Source organism: Cimex lectularius, unplaced genomic scaffold, assembly GCF_000648675.2.
Source record: "Cimex lectularius strain Harlan isolate CLEC.00 unplaced genomic scaffold, Clec_2.1 scaffold20, whole genome shotgun sequence".
Classification (NCBI taxonomy): Eukaryota; Metazoa; Arthropoda; class Insecta; order Hemiptera; family Cimicidae; genus Cimex; species Cimex lectularius.
In genome coordinates, this window is record NW_019392641.1 from 2,401,245 (window position 1) to 2,424,727 (window position 23,483).

At 34.6% G+C, this 23,483-nt stretch overlaps 3 protein-coding genes across 3 annotated transcripts; 1 reads left to right on the forward strand and 2 right to left on the reverse strand.

The window, feature by feature from the left end:
- Positions 1-970: 970 nt before the first annotated feature.
- On the reverse strand, positions 971-3,099 carry LOC106661512 (dynein light chain roadblock-type 2). The gene is made up of 4 exons (XM_014384971.2): positions 2,970-3,099; positions 2,829-2,907; positions 1,301-1,468; positions 971-1,232 (listed from the first exon to the last, which is right to left on the reverse strand). The coding sequence occupies exons 1-4, from the start codon at positions 2,970-2,972 to the stop codon at positions 1,189-1,191; spliced, it is 294 nt and encodes a 97-aa protein (XP_014240457.1). The 5' UTR covers positions 2,973-3,099; the 3' UTR covers positions 971-1,188.
- On the forward strand, positions 3,091-17,361 carry LOC106661511. The gene is made up of 26 exons (XM_014384970.1): positions 3,091-3,180; positions 6,189-6,413; positions 6,522-6,687; positions 7,170-7,315; positions 7,484-7,681; positions 7,735-7,961; positions 8,099-8,254; positions 8,327-8,485; positions 8,675-8,932; positions 9,995-10,131; positions 10,203-10,350; positions 10,404-10,722; positions 10,788-10,963; positions 11,019-11,219; positions 13,128-13,423; positions 13,478-13,621; positions 13,738-13,973; positions 14,351-14,620; positions 14,678-14,861; positions 14,928-15,205; positions 15,278-15,405; positions 15,557-15,757; positions 15,931-16,145; positions 16,204-16,461; positions 16,859-16,997; positions 17,085-17,361. The coding sequence occupies exons 2-26, from the start codon at positions 6,191-6,193 to the stop codon at positions 17,301-17,303; spliced, it is 5,082 nt and encodes a 1,693-aa protein (XP_014240456.1). The 5' UTR covers positions 3,091-3,180; positions 6,189-6,190; the 3' UTR covers positions 17,304-17,361.
- Positions 17,362-19,762: 2,401 nt separating this feature from the next.
- Positions 19,763-22,112, reverse strand: LOC106661638 (methionine aminopeptidase 1D, mitochondrial). Its single transcript, XM_014385170.2, has 7 exons — positions 21,962-22,112; positions 21,832-21,906; positions 21,565-21,781; positions 20,498-20,689; positions 20,282-20,432; positions 20,091-20,201; positions 19,763-20,034 (listed from the first exon to the last, which is right to left on the reverse strand). The coding sequence occupies exons 2-7, from the start codon at positions 21,903-21,905 to the stop codon at positions 19,835-19,837; spliced, it is 945 nt and encodes a 314-aa protein (XP_014240656.1). The 5' UTR covers position 21,906; positions 21,962-22,112; the 3' UTR covers positions 19,763-19,834.
- Between the last annotated feature and the right edge of the window lie 1,371 nt (positions 22,113-23,483).

The window sequence follows — 23,483 nt, forward strand, 5'->3', positions numbered from 1 at the left end:
ATACACTGGCTTTGGCCCAAAAGTAATGGACCTGTCATTGACCATCCTCTTGTTGGAAAGATACGCTGAACCTGATATTTTGGTACAGTAGTGGTGATTGTCTGTATCCCTTGACACAAAGGTTAGGATAACGAAAAGGCTAGGAGAACACAACTTTTGGACCTAACCACCACTATCACTTTTGAAACTGAAAATGCAATAAAAAGTATGTTCAATAGAAAATGGCATCAGAGGTTGAAGGATGGCCCTTGTAATATGTGAAGTAGAGAGAGACCATCCTCACCCAATTAAGAATAGGCCATGCAAAGCTGACACACGAACAGTTTCTTCCCGGCCAAGGATTATATGTCTATTGTTTGATGTTTCCCACTTAATGGATTTCATGGCTCCATATAGACAGCTTGTAGGAATACCACTCAATATGAGAATTGAGCTTGACAGCAGTAAGTATTTTGTCCCTGTTGTTTTTTGAAGGAAACGGCTGCAGAACGTTTTTGGTATCTCAGTTTATTATCTCCCCCCCCAAAAAAAAAGTCGCAGTAGAGGACAAGTATTTAGGGTGTCCAACTTTTATTTACCAAGATAGGAGTTCTGCAATCAAATTCCGACAATCCTTGTACAATTATTTCGGAATCATTTGTAAAAAAATACTATTAAATGGCTCTGACCCTCATCTGCAACACCCAAGGCAGCTGGAAGTTAAACCACTCCGTAAAATTACTTTTCTCTATGCCTTGATGACTCAGGCATCGTAGCTCACAAAACCAACATTAACCTTTCACTGAGGCTGCCTCAGTGTATGCTGCTATAATTAAATTATAATTTGTAGACATGGTAAATTAAAATCTAAAAAGACTACAGTTTTAGTTTCCCCTATCAGTTTTAAACTTCTACCAGGCTTATAGAAAAAAACCAAAATAAAAAAATGAACAAAACTTTTGTTGAGGTTTTCAATTAATAATAAAATAAATTAATATAATTTATTTATTCACTAGATTATATAGTACATTATAGTAGATAATGATTAAATTATTTACAAAAATTGTGCAAGAAAATTAAGTACTGCTGTACTGTAACTTATATTTAGTAATATACGCTTACAAAAAAATAATTAAAAAAGTGTTTATTATATTTAAGATATTAAAGCAGCTTATAACCTTGTTAAAAATACTAATAATATAAAAGCTGTTACTCCGTTGGTGCTTGCACAACAATCAACATGAAGTCTTTGTCTGGAAATGAATACAAATATATATATTTTTTTTAAATTGGACCATCAGGGCTAGTAAATGAAAGTTACCTGGAGCAACCATAATCTCGTGTTTTTTCGATCTCATCCTTAGAAATGTGAGATCATTAGTCGGGTCGAGGTCTCTTACCGCACTCCTCGCCTTCTCGCAAAGCTGGGTGATCAATGCCGCATACTGTACCGTTGTTGTATTGTCCAAGGTGGTTTTGATTGGCACCCCTATAAATATAATGATTCATATTAAAGGAAACACTGTCGACCGCCCTTCTTTAAGATTATATATGAGAAAGGACTGGATTTGCATTATAAAGTTACAAGTGAACTTGGCCGACCATAACAATTTTCTCTTTCCGTGGAACACAAGTACACCCACAATTACCAGCTAGATATCACTACAAGGTTATATGATATATCAGCAGCCGGTCATTTCTTGAAAATAAGAGGCATGAGACTTGGACATTTTATATGCTGTCTTCGTTTGAAACAACTCACAAAAAAACACCAGGCTAACTGATTGTGCCTGGAGCAAAGTGAAGCAAACAAGTGGTTTATCCCTGCTAGAACCTATAGATGGCTCCAGACATGCGGTATTCTGCTAAATATTTGCCGAGTCTCGAGATGCTCGTCTTGGCATTCGCCAAATAGCTGCCTTTGTGAACACACATGCAGGGTTTGTACAACCTCCTAGTTGTTGCAGAAACAGCGAATATTTATTTGCCAAGTGCCGTGTGAAGTCCTCAACTTACTAACAATTGTGATGTACAACAGTGAAACTCTCATTGCTGCAGCTGTGGTTACTGTTTTGAGCAGTAGCTACAAACTAATTTAAAAATATACATTTAATTTTATTTTTTTAATTTAAATTTTAAAGTTTGATTCATAAGCGAAGATTTCTAAATTACTGGCTCTGTTTTGTAAACATCAAGGAACTCCAAAACTGTTGCATTGGGCCAATCCATTCCTGATTATAAAAAACTGTTGTTACTGTGTTGCCCTCATTTAATCAACAGTTACAGTTGATTTCCCGAATATATGGACGATTTGGGTGTGGTTACTTCACGAATATTCATGCACTTTGAAGTAGTCAAGAAAACCGACAATAAGCCCAGCATGGCAAGCAGCAAGTATTGTTGTTCAGAGAACAACTGAACATATATCCTCTCCTACTAGTTGGGATTCGGTGTAATTTTGCTCAGCATTCAGTGAATCCCGCATGTCTGGAGCCACCTTATACCAAAATGGTCATCTTGGGTTGCACCAAACAGACAAATGTGTGTTTTGGCCCTAGGGCATATTTGGATTTGTCGCCTTCTTCACAGGTCAGGGATATAAGCAGGTTGAGTCACAGAGATGACGTAAGGCTGTAACGCATCTTAAAGACTAAAATAGCCGGTTCATCACAGCAAATTCTTCAAGGAGCATTGAAGCTCTCATATTCACCTTGATATATAAAAACAGATGTGTCTTTGAGTCCTTTCTGTCTGCAACTGTTCAACTTGTATTTTAATGGGAAATATGAAGGTATATTGAACCTAATGTTTATTATAAACGGATTGACTAAATAAAATTAATTATTTACCCTCGTTGTTGATCACTATAAAGCCCATGACACCTTTATGTGATTGTATCCTTTTGAGGGTATCATCCACCTCGCTCGCCTGAAAAATTAAATTACCTTGAGTACCGGGAGTAAAATCTTTTAAAATAATCGTCATTTTACCATTTTATAGGATGTTGGTGTGTAAAAAGATACTAGAAAGAGAAAATCGCCTCTAGAACGAACATGTCTTGACAGAGAAATGGAAACCTCCGCAAAAACCACTGGTTAGTGGTTACTCATCAGACAGCGCAAGGCGCAAGGACCGAGAAGGTTTTAAAAATTGAAACAGCACACGTGCGCTTTTCCAGAAAATTACTGTTTAAATCTTGAGGTGAAAATATTATTATTTACATTTTCTTTATTCCCTTTGTCATTCGTCTGTTTTACCCTTCTAGACCACTTGCGTTTCTGTTTTTGTATATTCGTATGTGTGTGTCAATTTTGTCACATTTCTCTGACAATAACTAGTCAAAATTTCTGTTTTTGATTGAGATCTGTGTCAAAAACGACATTAATTAAACAACACTAAGTAAAAAAAAGTCTCTGAATACATTTAGTAAAATACACTCAGTAAAAACCCTGTACACCATCAGTGAAGTACTACCATACTAAAAAAGTCTGAACAACTACTGGTTTGCCCAAAAAATGAACCCCAAATTTCTTATTACAGGTCATTGGATATAAAAAAAACATAAATTTTGTAAATCATAATCTATTTTTTAAATATTTGAACGTTAGGAAATAAACAACTTAATTTGAAAGTTATTTGTTTGCATGATAAATTAGAATACGCTAATCAAGACTTAAAGAGGCAAAAAAGTTTTGAAACATCTAGGAAAACATTTGCTTTCCAAAGTTATATTAATAGCAAACATGTTTTACTTAGTACGATAAAAGCTTCAATGATTATTTGGAGATCGTGAGATGCGGTCTGGTGTGATGTAGGTTTAGAAAACATTTTCTTTATCGGGCCAACGTTTTGAACTTTATTGAGATCATCTTCAGTGCCTGGGATTTATAAACATTGTTTAAATTATACAAATTGGATCCCCTCCTCGTAGGACGGCTATTGGCTTCCCGAGTGTTTGATCTTTATTTATTCTGTAGTATTTATTGTAGTTAGTTGATAGTTAATTATTACATCTGTTACTTGTTATTTATTTATAAGTTTGTATCTTCAAATTGTTAGTTTTGTCAAAATGTAATTTATTTAGTAGGTCTGCACTTTTATTTGTTCATTGTTGTTTGTCTTTATTTATCCTTTGTTGTTGTTGTTTTCGTACCGAATTTTTGACTTTTAGTACTTATTTTGGTTGATCAATATTTATTGCTCTTGTTACTTGTTATTTATTTATTGCTTTATGATTCTGAATTTCAGTCATGTTAAAAAATGGAATTTGATATTTCATAGGTCTGTACTCTTGCTTAATATTCCAAAACAAAGGAAAAAAAATTATACAAATACATGTAGGATATGAAAAAAATAAATTTGTACTCAAAGTGAGTACAAATACTTTGATTGAGTTTAAAATGTCTATCATTGTATAAATTCATTTTTCACATCCTACATGTATTTGTATAATTTGGTCAATAAACACCACACAAAATAGCTTTAATATGGAAATATCACAGTTCACTCGGAGTGGAGCACCAAGTAGATTGAATAATGAAGGAAAATCATTTTTAATAAGTGACCCTCATCAATCAATGACATCATCTCCCGGTATAAGAAGCTCGGTAATGCAGAAAACCTTTCATGTTTAGGATGGTAAACACCGTCTAAAAACTTCTCAAAGAAGTGACCACCAATTAATCAGCAAGAGCCCCAAAATTGTAGTTATTTTGTATCAGTTATGCCCCAAATGTACGAAATACTGTTAAAAAAATAACAGGGGAAAGTGCCAGTTTTTTAAAGAGCATTTAAGTCAGCCTGATGCATCTTGGTAGACTGTTTCCACCGATGAGAGTAAATTGAATAATTTCATCCAGGGTCCAATGGAAGAAAGAAAGTGTGGCATAAGCCGGGGAACTCTTGAAATTAATGAATAAGCTATCGATGGTCAAACATGGTGGTGGGGTGCTTATTTGGGGATGTATGGGTTTTAGAGGAGTTTGCAATTAACATAATCAATAGGATTATGGACCAATACATCTACATCGATATTCTAAAAGAGAATTTAAAGGAAATTACTGTTAAATTTGGTGTAGAAAGGACAGCATTTCCAGCTTGGCAATGACCCCAAATACACGGTTAAGAAAATTAATGAATGGCTACTAAGTAATGCGCCTAGGCATCTCCGGACCACCCCAATCGCCCGATTTAAAGCCTATCGAGCACTTGTGGGATCACATTGGAAAACAGCTTAAAGAAAAGAAAGATTTTTAAAAAGCCGTTTAAATTAAGAGATTTTATAGGAGTGACTTAAGGTAGCCATATATAGCAGGATTTTCTCAAGGTTCAGCCAGTCCAAGCAAGTGTACAGGTGTCCTTCAGGCCGCAGTGGAAGGGGGAGATCATGAACAAAAATTAATTATTTTGTCACTTTGAGACCCAAACCGTGAGAACAACCATCAACGATCACCACTCACAGAACTAGGCCTTTACCTTGAGGTTCCCTTAAGGAAAATCCTCAACATATGTGGGTGCAGGTTCAGTAGAAGAAATTCCAGAGGCTTTCCTTGAAGATTTCCTTTATGTGTATGGCTACCTTAATACATTCCTGTATGTGACAGAAAAAAAGTTATACCCTTTCAATTAATTAAGGTTTTTAGTTGAGATAAAAAAGTCAGTGTCACGAGCTGGATTCGAACCCACGACCTTCGGCTTGATACGCCGCTACTCTACCACTTGAGCTGTAGAGTAGAGTAGCGGCATATCAAGCCGAAGGTCGTGGATTCGAATCCTGCTCGTGACGCTGACTTTTTATCTCAACTAAAAACCTTAATTAATTGAAAGATATTAATTGGTCAAGCGGACCACGAAAACTAGTGAAGTTTTCAATGTATTCCTTTATTCAATGTATACTGCTGACCTCTCTACCCACCTACCCATCCCGACACATTCATTCATTCACTCCTTTGCAGGTGATAGAAATCCTATCTTCAAATAATTCCATCCTCTCACATCACTCCTTACAGGCTCACCTAATTAACGCCCTGACGACTCAGCTACTGCCAACCCCTTGTGTCTTTTGTATAAGAACAACCTTTTTTTTTTATTGTCAATTAACCCTGGGGATAATTTTAAAAACTATCTATGTGCTAGATTGACCCTACTTATATGTTTTGAAGCTTGTTTATGTTTGTTGATTTTTATTAAGTCAAATGTTCTATGGGTAGAAATGGGTCTTTCGACAAAGAGGAAAGCTGAAGAGTTGGACGAAAGTGCAGAAGAAGGGTCACGCGAAATCGCTGAAGAAGAGGCGGATGAAAATGCACAAGATGAAAAGGAGGAAAGTGAAGATGGGGAACTTCTGTCTGATGAGGACAACCCCACTTTGGTTAAAAAGGTGATGCTTGTACAAGAACTCAGAGCGCAATTGAATGAACCGACATCCCTTTCAGGTAAATCATCATAATTGTTGTGTTATAATTGGTCTGTTTTGCGAGTCACCCTATTCATAATTGAATAATATAAAACTTATTTAACATAAGCTTTATTTTATTTTCAAGCTGTCAGAAGATATTTTATGCAGGACAACAATTACAACCATGTTGCCGAATATCTTAAAGAAGGAGGGTCGGTCGGTGAATTGATGGAGGAATTGGTTAAGTTCAACACAAACAGGAAATCATCGACTATAATAATTTTCTCAGCGATTCACCATGTTATTATTAAGTAAGATATTAACGTTCCTTCAATAAAATTAACATTTAAGGGTGCAGTTGAAAATTTTTGAAATTCTTACTATTATTAGAACATGTTTTAGTATTTAAACAAATTTTAAGTTCATAATCTGGATATTTATCTAAGACATAATAGTCCTTGAGATTTTCTCTTGAGGTCTGTAGGATAATGAACTTGTAGCTTGGTCATTTCTGATCATTTTGGTCCTGTCTTATACTAAATTTAAACAATTTTGCTGTCTTTTGAGGTGTGTGTGGCCACAATTTTCACCCTGATTCACCACTGCCAGACTAAAACAGCACAGATAGGCAGACAATAATGATTGGAAAAACCAAGTTATCAATATATATGCTATTCAATATTTATTTAGTTAATTACTAAAATAACAACGAAAAATGTCTATGTTGTTTGAAATTTAGCTGAAAAGTATCAGCTTAGGGAATATATATTATACACACATTTGATGATTCTAGGTGTTTAACTGAATTTCCAAATCTACAGGCTGCATTAGCTGATGATTGCAAACGTTTGATCTCTGAATATATGAGAGAAATTATGATTATGATGACACCCCAAACGCTGATGAAGTACCAGAAGACGACAATGAACCTCCTCACAGGTTTGTTTTTACAACAATTTTTGGAAAGAGGCTAAAAACAACTGAAAATAGAAAAGACAATAAACACTATTTAAAATATTCTGAGACGAAACATTGTACAAATTGAAACGTATTAAAATTATATCTGCATGTCTTAGACATATGTTCAGTTTTTAAATTTTCTTGCAGCCCTAGCAAGCGTCAATAATCAAATAGCAAGCCAACTGATATCTGCACTCGATCTGACAAAAGAGATTCTCAACCACATCACTGAGCATTACAACCCTTCGGATAAGAATAGCCTTCGTGTCTATTATATGCAGTTTTTAATGGCACTTATGATCGATCACGATAGTGGTGTTTTAACAAAGTTGTGTTCAAAAAAAGGTACCGCCTTCAGGTGTGTCTGGTCGTGAAGTCACTAAAACGATTTGTTTTAGGCTGGATAACCTCTATTTTCCCAAATATGAAGTATGACTTATTCGAAAATGTTGTCTTATTTCTTAAAACGCTGGAGAAGCGCATCGTTTTGAACAAAGATTTGTCAAAAACTTCAAAGTTGTATGTGTTTAATTCTCATGCTCTTGAACACCTTTCGTCCCTCTACTCGTGGTGTCCGAAAGACTTTCTTGAGAATAGGAAAGGCGACAAGAAGTTCACTATTGAGGTAAACATTTTTTAAACTGATACATTAAATAATTAATTTTTTGATAGCAAGATAAATTTTATGAATATATAAATGGTGTAATAATAAAAATAATAATTCAAAAAATAAATCTATCTGAAGTCAATTTTTTTTTCTAGGATACAAATGAGGAAGAATTGAAGCTGGTGAGAGAACAAATACACCAATTATTGTTGACTGTGTGTACTTCTTCAAAGTATGGCATCGTTTTCAGTGATCCGACACATGGAATTTCTTCAAGTGACACGAATAAGCTTTTAAAACAGTTTTTAAAGGTTTTTTCTTTTTTTACTTTAACTTTGTCATTTTCCTTTGATCTTTAATGTGATGTTTTCTGTTTTGTTAAGAACCTGGGCCAACCATGGGAAGATGAACTGAAGAACGAGCTGGTGTGTAAGATATTGCAGACTTGCCCAGAACTCTTACAACCTTTCTCTGCTCTTGTCACCCCTTATTTGACTCCAACATCGTCGAAGTGTCTTAAAGCCATCGATCTAATGACCAGGGTGAGTAAACTTATAAAATTATTAACAATCAATTTTAAATACCACTAAAGGCTAAAGATCAAAGAACAATTGTCTAAAATGAAACTTCAATTCTTGGTCAAGACTATACTTTTTTAAGTTAAATATTTACCGCTTAAAGTTTTCTTTATTGATTTCAATCTGAACAAGTGTTTGTTTTAATATTTTCAGGTGATTTCTGGCTTTGAATTAAGACACACTTCAATAACGTGCAGAGACGCTATCAAAATTGCACAGAATTTTTTTCTACCACACGCCATCTTAGAATTTGCGAGCAAAACTCCAGCTCTGTTGGTTGCGTCGAGTGAAATGAGGATTGCTGTTTATAGAGTACTACAAGTTGGATTTGACAAAGTCGGCAAATTAGGTGACAGCCTGGGCTCCAAGAAGCATCAGTTTATCAATGCCCTCACTCAGCACTTGGTTGCTGTATGTATAACTTTATTTAAAATCACATAACCAAGTTGTTCCATTCAAAGTCTATATTTAATTATAGGATGATGATAATGGTGTAAAATGATTTATTGAAAATGCTAAATGTCCCATAGAGTCTTTTCATGTGAAGACGACACAGGCTAGCGAAAATTTGTCCCAGACCCACCATTCCTCAGAGCAAAACTAACCTATTTTCTGATGTGGTGTAGAGCCCCTAAATGTGGTTGACAGAAGTGTAGTTATATCACTCCTGTTGCAAGAGGACAGGCCCCTTAACAGTCATAGAGATTCCACCTACACCGTCTTGTGAGATGTTGAATTCAAAAAGGGAAGAAAGAGACAATTATAAGATCATCTTTAGATATTCCAATTGCAGTGGGTATTTCCTAACTCTTTTTTGGAATTCAAAATAAGGTGGATGTTGCAATTTATGAAATGTTTTACAGACAAAAAATTTTCCTGGAAGGCAATGTTGTCTACCTGTAAAGATATTCTATTCCAAAGTTCTTTAACGCTTGTGCTAAACCAAAGCTGCAGTAATCCATTTTTCAGAACATTCCGTAGTGGTGGTACATCATAAAAAAAACTGGAAAAACCATAGGTGTACCTTAAAATGTAGAAAGGGTGATGCAACAGCATTCCTGATTTTTTAAGATTTAAACCTACCATCAAAAAATTATGGTTCGGTTGAATAAATTTTATGTAAACCTACCATCAAAAAATTATGGTTCGGTTGGATAAGTTTTATGTTTTTAACTATTTTGTGAATCTGTAGTTCAGTTGTAACCAATCATTTTGATCTGTGTATTCTTATCGTTTTGGTTTGACAGACAGTGTTTTTGAAATCCAACCAATAATTAAATTATAAAAATCTTTTGGCTTGATAAATGTCCACTCAAGAAACACTCTAATTGAATGCACACATTTACTTAGTACTTTTGCTTCTTTTTTAAAATTTCCATGAAATTTTTATTTGTGTGTTGTCCAAAAGAAATTTTAATAAATACACGCTTTATTTTTGTAACTAGTTTGTATATAAACTTGTTCTTCTTACAGGGTTCACTGAATGCAGAATTTTTGCTTGGGTGTATAAAAGCTGATCATTTGGATAAAAATTTTGTTGCCTTAGATTTAGGCATTAGTACTATTTTGTCGATAAATTGTGTAGCCCCTTATTTATTGGAAGTAATCAGGTATTTAACTCAAATGTGTACTTTTTGATTTTATACAATTTATATGGTACTGTCTTAACATTTATTTACAGGCATAATAAAGAGGGGATACAATTCATCCAAAATATTCTGATGTTTGTTCAAGATCAGGATTCGTACGAAGATTTGGATTTGAGAAATTCGTTGATCCTCCGACTTCTCAAATTGGATATCATTCTAAAACCCCAACTTTTTAAAGAAGTAAGATTTGAAAAATTTTTGTTTTATATTTTAACATAAACGTAAAATTTAAGGGGAGCTGCTTAAAGAAGTTGAACTTGATATGTGCCAATTTGAATTCTCCTGTGGATCATGTTAAAGCCCTGGCGCTTGATGCTCTTAAAGAGCTGTTTGTTAAGACTGAATTCTTCACCGATGGTGGTTTCGAGCTAGACCTTTGGGTCCACTGCGTCAATAGTCATCCAAGTGAGGCTTTGGGAGAACTTCTTACCGAGAGCCTCGAATATGCATACCAGAACAAGTATATCATATACAATACTCTATTGCGAGCACATGACCAAAAGGGTGACCAGATCTTCGACCATACAAATGACCTCGACCATTTTATTAAAGGTAATTTTGGATTTAAACTGTGTTATATTAACAATAAAAAATTTAAAATAAATTTCACATTTTAGTGGCTATTAATGATTCAAATAAAATTGAATTGGAATTCTTTGACGCTTCAAAAAATACAGGTACTGGTTTGAGTCCACTCCTACCATCTATACTTTATAAACTCAAATCAAAAAAATTGGAAAAGAGTGAAAATGATTTTTTGACTATGTTTATGATCCACTATGTCCACTCTCTGGTATGTAGTTTGTTTATATGAATTTGACTTAGAAATATTGACTCTTTTCTTTTAGGATTCTTTTGCTAACTTCAACGTATTACTCAGCGATTATAGCAGCTGTGGCTATTTGCCTGTAAAAAGGGTCTGGAATTATTTAAAATCATGGGAAAGTTCAGTAACCGACCTGGACTTCAGTCCGTTTAAAAATACAATTTATCATGATATTTCTACTTATTTATTAAATGAGGAAACATCTGTTGATGCCGTACCCAAGGTAAAATTTCTGTTTTGACAACTTATAGGATATATTCGATTCCCTGAATTTAGTCAATAGTTAAACTTGTATTATGGTAGATGATATTATTACTTTTTTCCTCTGACCTGGATAGCTACCAGCCACCAGGGCTATTACCACCACCTCGCGTTTTTTTAACTCCTAGCAATCTTTCTGATGGAACTTCTGGGACTTGATTTCTACTTGTATTAATTACCCCTCCATGTGTGGTGAATAGGCTCTACAACTGATGCTTACCTAAACATTCGTACTTAGCATAACCTTAGTTTGGCTTGGGTTTCAGGACGTTGATATTGCACTTTAAGGCCTGCCCTTATTCACGCTAAGAAAAACAGTTATATGATTCTAGCCTTTCATATCATATGCACATGCAGTTAAAAAATTGTGGAGCCAGTAGTTACTAATATTTCGCCCATGGGTGGAAAAAATCTGCTGGCACCAGTGTCTGTAGTTGTGGGTTTTCTATAAACGAAAACCCACCTTTAGACATAAAATTGTCCATAATAAACATCCTAATAGAAATAGACATATATAGAATAATCCATTATTACCTGCTATCCCTGGGAAAAGCTTGCTTGCTACGGGTTCGATCTCAAAGTGTCAGATGCCTGTCAAAATTGTGAACTGTGAAAATGTGGATTTTACAGTGATAACATAGTAACTGAGCATATGTGTCAGCAGTGGTTTAAATTTTTTTGTAATGGAGAGAGATGAATCAAAGACCAGCCTTGCGGAAAACCTAACGAGCTGCACTATCAGAGAGATTTTAGGTTCATCGCACAACCCTTCAGAAACCAAGAAGACTATAGTTTGTTGCATTTCATACCTGAATAGGAAAAAATCAGAAGAGTTATTTGTAAGATTAATGAAACAAAAATGCCAACAATGTCAAATCCTAATTGCCTAATTGCACCCTCATAATGTCCTGTCTATTTGGTGGGATATTTGAGAAATAATTTCTTGGGCGCTGTTACCCCAAAACCAAATCCTTTGGGAGAAATATCTGCTTCCAGCTAGATTGTCTTGGATTGAAAGAAAAACGTCAAGCCCTGGTGAATAGATGCAATGTGTTACATCATGACTACACCAGGTCTCACAACTGCACTCACTCTGAGTAAATTTGCCGAGTTAGACTGGCAACAAAGGCCCATCCCCCATACTCTGCAGACCTTGCCTCTTCCAGTTTTTGCTTGTTCTGCTCCTTAGACAACCACTTAAAAGGTAGGAAATTTTCGAATGAAAACGCTCTGAAAATAAAACAGATTTCTTCTCTTCTAAATTATAACATTTTTTTAAAAGGATATTTCTATTACCAGAACATTGGCAGTATGAGACAATGAAGGAAAATATATTTTGAGAGTTTGGTTTGCTTTTTCTTCTGAAAACAGAAAAACATGCACACACCTAATATTTTATCTATCTCCACTGCATTATGAATTATTTCAGTTGGTTAAATAGAACAATTTAAAGTGTATTGCTTAAAAATGGAAAATCTGTGCAGTCATGGTGTAATGAATTGATGTCATTTGCCAAGTTAAGGGAAGATTTTTTTTTTTATCTGGAAGATCACAAAGGCCAAACATAGAACAACTTTAGTTTAATGCTTTAGTTTATCGATTTGTATCATTTTGCAAATTTTGAATTTTTATTATTTATATTAAATTAATTATACACAATTTTGCAAAATGAAAAAAATCTGATGCTCTTAACCACTTGAACTACCATTACTTCAAACTCCATGTCACAAACTTCTCGTTTCAATTTTCCATTTTATTCCAAATGTAACATTAGATTAATTGTTATAAAATTTTATAAAACAATTCAATTTAAAACTAAAAAGATGCAAATAAGAACGAGAAATGCAATATGATATTGTTTATATTATAGGTTGAATGCGAGGATAGAGTAACACAGGAGTTATGTTTTAAACAAATTCTATTTATTTTAAAAAGGCTTTCCGTGTTGGGTAGAAACAAAGAATTTGTTATTACAAGATCGACACAATTTCTCAAAATTTTACTCAAACAAGATAACTTTTCGATAAAGGCAAATGAATTGTTGTTCAGTTTATACGATTACTTCCGTCCTACTCAAACGACCGGTTTGAACCACATCATACTGGAATTGATGGATATTTTAAATGAACAAATTTCCCCAGCGACTCTCAATTTATTTTCAAACAGGTAAGTTTGTTTTTTATTGATTAAGTTATCTCTTAATTAATTATTTTTGTGCAGGTTGTGCTTTGATTTGAAAGTAGAGAAGGAGAAAAAGAGCTACCTCAAGAATTGTCATAAGTTGGAGTCGTTGCTTTCGCACCTTAATCTTTTAGAAGAAAATGTAAAAACACTTGCAGAAATGGTCTTCGTCATGGATGAAAAGTATGCCTTTTTATTTGGAAACTTTCCCAGTGACACTTTGAGTTACAGGGAAAGTTTTCACCAAAGTATTCCAAGCTAATTACTCAGCATAATTTATTGCATTACGTCCTTTGCAGGTACTTTGTTCATGATGGTGACGGGACTCAGTGGGCGTATTTGCTACAGCATCTCTTGGACAAAGTGGCCGAGTTTAAAATAAAATTTAGAAATAAGCACCTTTGTGGGTTAATTTCCAAAACAAAATATCTGCACAATAAAAAGGTCATTATTGATCAGCTAAATTCAAATCTGGTCAATTATTTCAAGACAATGCAAATTGAGTACAGTAGTGCATTGTTAGATGGTTTCTCAGGTCAGTAATTGACTTTTATCTTTTTTAATTTAAAAAAAAAATCCTTACACAAATTCTAATATTAATTTGTATTAATAATGTCAAACGTTCTTAGTGCTATACTTAAAATATAGTCATAAAAAAACAATAATTTCAGAAAATTAAAAGTAAACCTTTATAATGCTCATAAATTGTTTTATTTTTTATTTCTGTTTAAAATAAATCCTTTTACACCACTAGTAAAACATTCTGCTTCAACATTTTAATGTACAGGAATAAAATAAAATAGATACAAATGTATGGGGTAAGAATAGTGAGTGATGGGAAAGAAATTAATATAATTTAGTTATGCGTTTTCCACAAAAGCACGAATAAGATTTTACATCTTTGTTTTTCAGATTTGTTCAAAGCCGTATGTACGGGATGTGATGAAATTCGTTACCAAGATCTTATATGTTGGTTGGTACAGACATTGGAAAGTCACGGCATGTTAAAAATCCCCGAGTTAGTCCCGTTGGACCATCTTGTGATCTCACTCGCCGCACTCAATAATTGCGGCGCTCGTTTCGAGTACCTTTTCCAGTGCCATGTTAAATCCATTGTAAAATTGTTTATAGTCGAGCATTCCTGGATACACAATTTGAAAGCAGTCGTTGAGAATGTGTTCTGTCAGTTCGCCCAAACAATTGACACCTTGCATTTATTAATGAATATCTTTCTTTCAGCGACCTCGTTCTGCGAAAATATAGCAACGAGAATCATCAAAAAGTCCCATAATATCCAGCCATCAAAGGAAAATCTAGATGTGATGAAGCTTATCTTTTCAAAATGTAGTCTTAATTCAAATTTTATCACTCTTCTTCATAATTGGCTCATGGAGGATGTAAATAGTTCAGAAGGAAAATTCTGGTAATTATCGTCAGTTTAATTTTAAACAGTCCCAAACATACGTATTATATTAAAATATAATTGCAGTGAAAGCATAGCGTCTAAATATCTGGACCTTTTGGAATGTACTGAAATTGATCAGTCTTCCCTGCCTAAATACACACCAGAATTGGTACGCTATCTGATACGCCATGGGATGTCACTCCCGTCCCCACCGATGCTTGACTTGATTCGGCACTGGGCTGTGACAGGGCTCAGCCATCTTTCACAATCTGATGACAGCCTAACCAACCAGGATATTTTCAATCTAGTGACCTCCCATTCCATGTTTGTCAATATTCTCCTTCAAAGTGGACCCATCAAAGGTATACTTTTTCTAATGTAATTAATTGATCTCTTATCAATAAATGTTTTGTTAAAAAAGACATTGTTTACAGAAAGTTTACTTCAACTCATTTCAACCCTCATCAAAGAAAATAAAAGCCTGCCACAGGCCACTCACCTTCCTTTATTTTTATCGGCGTACAAAGCCTCTTTAAGCAAGACTGACCAGTTGATTTTGTCGGTAAGAAAACATTTTGTAATAAACTAATATATTCAATTAATATTAACATTTGAGTAAAAATACAGTCAGTGATATATAAATAAATTTAATCAGAATAAAAATTTTATATAAACACTTTTCTCACATTGGCATCATCTGATTTTGTTTTCAGATACTTCAGGAATATGAGAAATGTGGAGTGAACATGATGTCGTGCAAACCTTTCCTGTGGTCTGCTGAAGCCACCGAGTACTACACAATTAAATCTAAAAAGGAAACTCCAAAATCCAATTTAACGATAACTCTGGAACAACTGGATATGTCAATTATAGAAAGGGTTGTGGTCGACTTTCCCTTGAATCGAGATCTTTGTGTAAATTTATTTAATATTATCTCTTTATAACCAAAATTTATTGATACTTTATGCATGATTACATGAAAATGATCTATTTTCATGAATAAAATCACACATTCTGATTATTCAAGACAGAATATTTATCAACTGTTTGTTGTAACATTGGCATTAATTACAAAAATTTTTTTAAGGGTTTTTGTGATCTAGAAAGGGAGGATTTATACGATCCTGCGTTTATAATTCCAGTGTTGTGTCAACTAGTAGAACCAGAAAGCAAAATGCCGGTCAGAAAGTTTTTCCAGTGTGGTGCACTGGCTTTTGCATTTGCCAGTCTTGCAAGTTCTAAACCTGCGATCAGAGCAGCAAGTTACTACTTCATAAAGAAAATTTATGATATGGTTCCAAAGTAATGAAAAATCAATAAAAAAAAGATAAATGAATACATTTAAAAAAATTAATTTTAGAGGAAAAGAAAGCGTGGTGTGGTTACATTTCATCGACGCTGTCCGTTCTGGTATAGCAAGCCTTGACAGTCATGGAGAAAATAAACGACTTTCATCCATTGTAGCGACCTTTCTTGCCAAAGCGTCTCTAGTCGTGGCAAACCCCCTGAATGAAGTTTATGCACCGGTACACAACTTCATATATGCCAAATCGGCTATGAATTTCAATGCAGTGCCAGCTTTCCTCGAATTCTTCAACAACACCAACCTTCAGAGGGGGTAAATGTTCTATCTAAATATTTAATCCCTTTTTGTAATAAGTATGTTAAAAATAATATTCTTTTTGTGCTGTGTTGCTTCTCTAAATTGAGGCCTGTGGTGGATAGGGTGTCCATATTTGCCATCCTAGCAGTTCTGGGTTCGAATCCAGACTGAGCCCATGGCTTTTTAATTGATAATGGTATAAAAAGTTTATTATAAAGTGTTTTGCCTCCCCATTCGAAAAACTCAACAGGTAGTTAAGCCCTCCTGTATGACAGAAATTATTTACTTTTTCCTTCTCTAAAATTGTGGGAGTGAAAATCCAAAGAAAAAAGTGAAACATTATGCAATTTTCTATTTTTATTTAACGCATAAACATTTTATTATAATTTTTTTAAATTATTTTTTTTTTTAGGATACAACAATTATGGATTTTAGAAGTTATCAGGGATGGTCTCCGAGAAACTTCCGATTTCCAGTTACTCCTTAATAGTTTTGTTTTTAAAATAATCCTCGATTACCACTCCTCTTCTCTTGCTTCGAGAGAAATTAAGGTACTACATGAATGCCGAATTCAAAAATCAGTATAATTATTATAATAAAAATTGGCTGGTTAAGAAATTATGATATTCGTTTTGTAGGATATAATTCAGGAGATCGTTGCAAAATGCCTGGTCGGAGCTGACAAAGATCTCCATTTGCTGATTAATAACTATAGCATTTTGCCGTGGATCCACTGCGCCGGGAAGGCGGATAAGATCGTAAACGTCTTACCTAAAAAGCTGGTCAGCCACCATAAACACATTACTGCTTTTATATCATCAGCACATTCCAAAGACGAACTCTTGTGTGGTCAATAACTTGAATGTATAAATGTAATATAATAGATAATAAAAATTTAATTTTTTTCCTATGTAATTTCATAATTTTTGACAAGGCGTAACTACCTATGAAACTCCACATCAGCCGGTCAGTTGAATTTACCTTCTGTCAATTTGTATGTGATCAGAATATTCACTATCAAAACTTCTACTTTCAACTGTCAAAAATAAGTAAAAATGTTTTAATTCTATTTATGTTAACAAGTCTACCATGTACTTTTGTAGCTGTTGATAGAAAATGTCAAATTGAGCAGAGTCACACTAGTTCCAACTAATTGAGATCGAATACCTATTTGGATTAGAGAAAAAAAAAAACTGCAACAATTGAGAAACAGGCAGTAAAACGAATATTAACCTGTAAGTTTTGAAAAAGATGGACAAAAATGGAAATGTACTGATCGTAAGACCAAAAAAAAAGTTGACTTCCTCATTCCAAGGTATGGTTACATACGCCTGAATAAAAAAATATAATTTAACACTTTATGTACAATAAAGTCAAATTATATTAATTCTATAATAATGAAAATCATTATTACAGAGTGGGATCACTATAGTAAATCTTATAAAATTCTACTGAACAGATTCACACCACGTTTAATGTACAATACTGTTGTGTTACTGCCTGAAATTGACTGATAAAAGTCCTTCAGTGGTGAACTAAATAAAAAAAATTGGGTGTAGAACAATATAAATAATAAGGTACTAAAGATAAATAAAATAAAAAATAAAATGATCTCTAGCCCTAGAAAAGGGAGGAAAACACAAGAGACTCCAACTCACCCTGAACCCTTGGAGACCACACAGAGGGTTGATTTTGGGTTCAAATAAAAGTAAATATACAAAATTGACATATTTTCTCAATAACTAAACAAAACTACTAATTGTGATTAACCAACAAAATATGACAAAAAAGATTAACGAAATCTTAGCACTGACAAACTTATAAAAGCTAACAACTTATAAAATTCAGTGCTTAACAAACTCCAAGCCCCTCACAAAACTAGCCTGCAGGCCACTGGTGCTCGGTGTTCCACTTGCATAATTACCTTACTGCCCTCTTCCCCGACTTGATGGTAGGAAAGTCGTACTTGTCGCAGCCACAAATCCCCTTTCAGGTATTTCCCCTGATCACACCATCCAGGATAACATCACTGATATGAAAATCCAACAAACTGCAGACTCCTGCCCCTGAATCGTCTTGGGACGACCAGACTGAATTTGCCCCTCCTTGTCCCGATGGAAATATCATCCGCGTGACAGCTGCTAATCCCTTTCCAAGTTGCCATTCTGATCACTCAATCCAGGATGGTCTTGGCTGTTCACAAGGAGGAAAATCTGATGAAACATTTACTAATTATCTCAGTCTTCCTCCATTACTGGACTTGACTCATTACACCTCTCTACCAGCTTTACACACCTGTTCCAATCCCCCAACTTTTTTTACAATTAAAATTTTACTGCACAAAATCAACCCTTGTACTGCATTTGACCAACTTTGGCCATGTCCCGAGTTGCCTTCTATTCCCGGTTTTTCTCTCCTCCCACCAGGTAAAGCATTCCTTACAATAATGCTGTGGGAGGATTCAAAAACATTTTTATTTCTTTTTTTTATGAAAACAATACTTATAATAATTATATTATAAGCATTATTAAAGACCGGGTTTTTATGCAGTTGCATAATTTGTTTGCCACCACATACGACCGAGGAAATCAATTATCTATCCAAATATTGTATCTAGGAAGCCGTTGGTTAAATTTTATGGATTATATTTTTGCATATTTGATAAATATCGCATAAAATTGCATATTTGAAGCTTTTTATGTAAAATCACATTTATTGCACAAAATATATTCAAGGGATAGAAGATTCTAGGAATACCGACATAAGAATATAAAACCCCTTCTTAGGTCTTATTTCAATATTCAATATTCTCACAAATTTTAAGTGACCGTTGGCACAATTTCACGGAAGACAATTTAGAGAAGTATTTGTTTATTAACATTAATTATATTCAATTAATACAAAATATATAATTTAATTATGTGAGAAAATATTTTGTTAAATGTAAATAAACTAGGGGGCATCTGTGGCCGCAACGGTTTAGGTGTTGACACGGTGCTCATCACTGTAAAGGTCCCATGTTCAAAAACTATGAATACTTGTGGATTTTAATTATTTTTACTTTTAAAGAGTTTTAACATCTATTTCTGTTTAAAGTTACTATGATAGTAAAAAACTGATTTACTGCATATTTCAGGGCTTTCAACTGCGTATTTGATGGCATATCTTGGCAATTTGTACTGCATGAAAATCCAGTCTCAGCTTATATAATGATGTTTGTTTCGTTTTTACAAAAAAAAAAAATAATAATAATAATAATAATAATCAGTAGAAATGCCCATTTTTGATCTCTGATGTATAAAATTAATAAAAGAAATAAAACAGATAAATATTTTATTTATCATATGACTACAGCAGGTATATACTAAAGGATATTAAAAACGTTGTTTTATTTAGTTAACACCTCAACACCCTGGCTATTGATAAATACTGTTAATTCGCTCTGAGCGGCCCTTGAGTCGTCAAGTGTACAAGCTGTCCAACCATCCTCAAGTATGACAATATCTTTTTTTCCTTCTCCAACTGCAGGTTCAATTGTAAAAGCAACTCCAGGGGTCATGTTGCCGAGCAGCTTTGCTTCTTCAAATTCTGAAAATAATCAAATCCGTTATTTTATTCTCTTCGTACTGTAATGGTATACGTACTGTGGTGGTAGATGTCGGGAGGACCATGGAAATACGAGCCGATGCCGTGTCCGATAAAGCAAGGTATTACAGTCAGTCCTTTGCTTTCGACAAATTTTTCAATTTCCTCCCCTTTAAAAAACAGATTATAATTTAAATACCAGTTATTTATTTAAAAAATGCAGTTATTTATTTAAAAAAATGTTAATTACCTATTTTGTAATAAGGAACACCGGGTCCACATATATGGACAGCTCTTTCAACTGCTTCATAGGTGACATCACATAGCTTCGACCCGCCGTCGTCAACATAGCCGATCTTGTACATTCTCGAACAGTCGCCGTGCATGCCGTTTTTGTAAACCTGAAATTTATCAGGCAGAGTAGACAGGATATTTGATTCCGTGTGATCAAAAAAAACTTACTGACTGTGATATCGATGTTTATGATGTCGCCGTCCTGCAGCTTCCTGGAATCGGGGATCCCGTGGCAAGCGATGTTGTTCACCGATGTGCAGCACGATTTGGGAAAACCGGAGTAGTTCAAGGGCGAAGGATACGCGTCGTTCTCAAGGCACATTCTGTGCACCTCTCTGTCGATTTCATCCGTAGTCATATCCACCTAATCAAATACTATTGTAGATTATCTTACACCTTGTGTACTTAATTATTTTGTATTATTTAAGTTTACAAAACCAAAACCTAAGAGCTTCGTGTAATTATATAACTTGGTAATATAACAAGTATTTAGTGTAGTATTAATTGTAGTATTTAGTGAACATTAATTAATGATTATTTAGAGATCGTGAGATGTGGTCTGGTAAAATGTAAAATTAGATTTAAAAATGTAAATTTAGAAAAACATTGTCTTTATTGTGCCAATATTTCGAACTTTATTGAGACCATCTTCAGCACCTGGGATTTATAAACATTGTTTAAATTATATAAATACATGTAAGATGCGAAAATGAATTAATTATTTTAGTTAATTAGTCTTTTCATGTAAGGTTTGGTTGAGATGAAAAAGTTAGTGTTACGAGCGGGATTTGAATCCATGACCTTCGGCTCAATACGCCACTGCTCTACCACATGAGCTGTCACGACTGACCTTCAACGAGTTCAGAAGTTACGATATATCAAGTGGTTAAAGCAGAGGCGTATTGAGCTGAAAGTCGTGGGTTCAAATCATGCTTGTGACAATAACTTTTTCATCTGAACCTAGACCTTACATGAAAAGAATAATTAATTGAAATTATTTTTAATCTTACAATGAGATAAAATAATGGTCTAACAGATATGTTTAGGCTGCTCACCAGCTTCAGAGATATAAACAGGATTAAGAAAGGCAACAAAACCCACCATTGAAGATGGCAAAATGTCAGAAAATACCAACCTACAGTTCATCACCCCCCGTGTAGATATCTTTTTAACCTAAGACCTTTCAGTCACTTTTTGTTAAACATTAATATCCAAGTATCATTAAATAAGTTTTGATACCTTGACAAAGGATTCCAGGTGTTGGAGAATACTGAAAGCGAGTGAACAAGAGGACCTTAAATTGCGAAGTTGTTCTGCTGTTTTAAGTTCTGGCGTTTCTGGTGAAGGAGGAGGCACCCCAGTTTTCCAGTAGGGTGGCTTTTCCAGGGTTTTCGGCACTTCCAGCATTTGGCTGACTTCGCCGACAGCGGTCACGACGTTCCACTTCGGTTTCAATCTGCAACAAATTCCATTATGACTCTGCACAATGACCGAATCAATCCTTACTTGAGCCCAGAAGAGAGCTTTTCTAAGTGTCTACCGACTGAGGTGAATATTCCGCCTTTCACCATTTTGTTCATCCTTTGAAATTATCAAATTAATATATAACGTCAATACCTAATCAATAATTATTTACGTTGTTCTAAGAAGGCAAGAAATGAAGAAACAAGGTTTGCTGATTTGTAAGGTATTGCGGACAAAGTATCGATACTGGTACTTACTCGATACTTCTGGTATATCCTTTAGGTATCGACAAAAAACAAAGCTTTCTAAAAGCTCTGAGAGAAATTAAGCTACACATTTATTATTTTTAAATAAACTAACAACGAGATTAAAATAAAATTGTCAGCATTGTTACGCATAGTTTCCTCCTTAACCACAAACATCTATAGTGCACAGCCCAGCTAAGTGGTGTCCACGCAAACTGTGCAGATTGTGTTAAGACGAGGAACTTTTTTGGTCACTATGCTGTCCTGGAGCATAATCCCTGGTTTCGACACGCTTATGAATAGTATCGGAAGACAATCAACAAGGAACACACAAGTAAGAATTCAACACACTACAGCAACTGCAGATAAAAGAGAGGAAACGATTATGAAACTCGAAATAATAGAAAATAACCAAAGCATTACTTAGAAAGATCCTTAGAAAATGCTCCTAGAATCATAGAACAAGAAAGCTCCAAAATCTAAAAATTGGCATATAGAGTTTGGAGGAATATGAAGCAATAGGAAAAAAACCCAAGCACAGAAAGATTTCGCAATAAATACTAAATTAAAGTTTAAGCCAACTCATAAACAATTGATTCATTAATATAACGTAATACTTTGCTGCTAAAGTTTGGCATATTTTAAACATGAACAATTTAGGAGGTAGACCGAGTTGAAACGCGTCTGGTAGTCAAAAACAGCAAGGCTATGGTTAGCACAATTATAAAAATCGACTAAAATATAGGTTCATCGCCCTCATGAAGAAGCCTCACAAAGAATCTTCAGTATAAAATCTAACATAGCAGTACATTTCAAGCCGAATTTCCGGGCTGGTGTTACGGGTGGAACTGTTGGTCGAAGTCTGTGGAGTGATGTTAAAGCAGAATTGAGAGTTGGTGATATGTTGCTGCGAGCACCCTTGCAGCTGTGGCTAATACGTCTACTTGCAGCTTGTTCCGTTAATGAGAATTGGTTAAGATCTCGTCGACGAATCTCATTGCAGCGTGGAAAGCGCGAACCATTGTAGTGGTGACAATTCATTTCGAACAGAGGATGTATAAACAAAAACAGCTATCAGATAATCAGACACCTTGAGCATTACAGTCACATAATATGCTCGAGATGATGCTGAATTGCAAAACCAAACTAAACGGAATCATTCTCCACTAGGTTCCTGGACTGACAGGAGTAGAGGAGAAGAAAAGTAGGTGCCCTTACAAGGGTCTATTACAGTGCTGGTAGGTCCTGAACCATTTTGTGATATGGCATCCTTATCAACTTCTAAGGAAAGAAATCCCTCACTGGATGCAAATCCAAAAATTCCTTGCAAAATTTGTGAAGAAAGAAACCACAGACGGTATGGGCTGAATGGACACTTAGATTAGCATCAATCAAAATTGTACGCGCAGATTCTGCGAAGAGTCAAATGGCTAACGCACCTGGTTAAAA

Bases quoted from the DNA above. Each gene is read 5' to 3' on its own strand.
- LOC106661512 (XM_014384971.2), bottom strand. The intron at 1,469-2,828 runs GTAAATAATTAA...TTATATTTATAG, and splicing joins TATAGTGATCAACAACGAGG to GGGTGCCAATCAAAACCACC. The intron at 1,233-1,300 runs GTAACTTTCATT...ATTCATTTCCAG, and splicing joins CGAGATTATGGTTGCTCCAG to ACAAAGACTTCATGTTGATT.
- LOC106661511 (XM_014384970.1), top strand. From the start codon at position 6,191: ATGGGTCTTTCGACAAAGAGGAAAGCTGAAGAGTTGGACGAAAGTGCA. The intron at 10,132-10,202 runs GTATTTAACTCA...ATTTATTTACAG, and splicing joins TATTTATTGGAAGTAATCAG to GCATAATAAAGAGGGGATAC. The intron at 15,406-15,556 runs GTAAGAAAACAT...TTTTGTTTTCAG, and splicing joins CTGACCAGTTGATTTTGTCG to ATACTTCAGGAATATGAGAA.
- LOC106661638 (XM_014385170.2), bottom strand. From the start codon at position 21,905: ATGAACAAAATGGTGAAAGGCGGAATATTCACCTCAGTCGGTAGACAC. The intron at 20,433-20,497 runs GTCAGTAAGTTT...GATAAATTTCAG, and splicing joins TCATAAACATCGATATCACA to GTTTACAAAAACGGCATGCA. The intron at 20,202-20,281 runs GTAATTAACATT...TGTTTTTTAAAG, and splicing joins TGTTCCTTATTACAAAATAG to GGGAGGAAATTGAAAAATTT.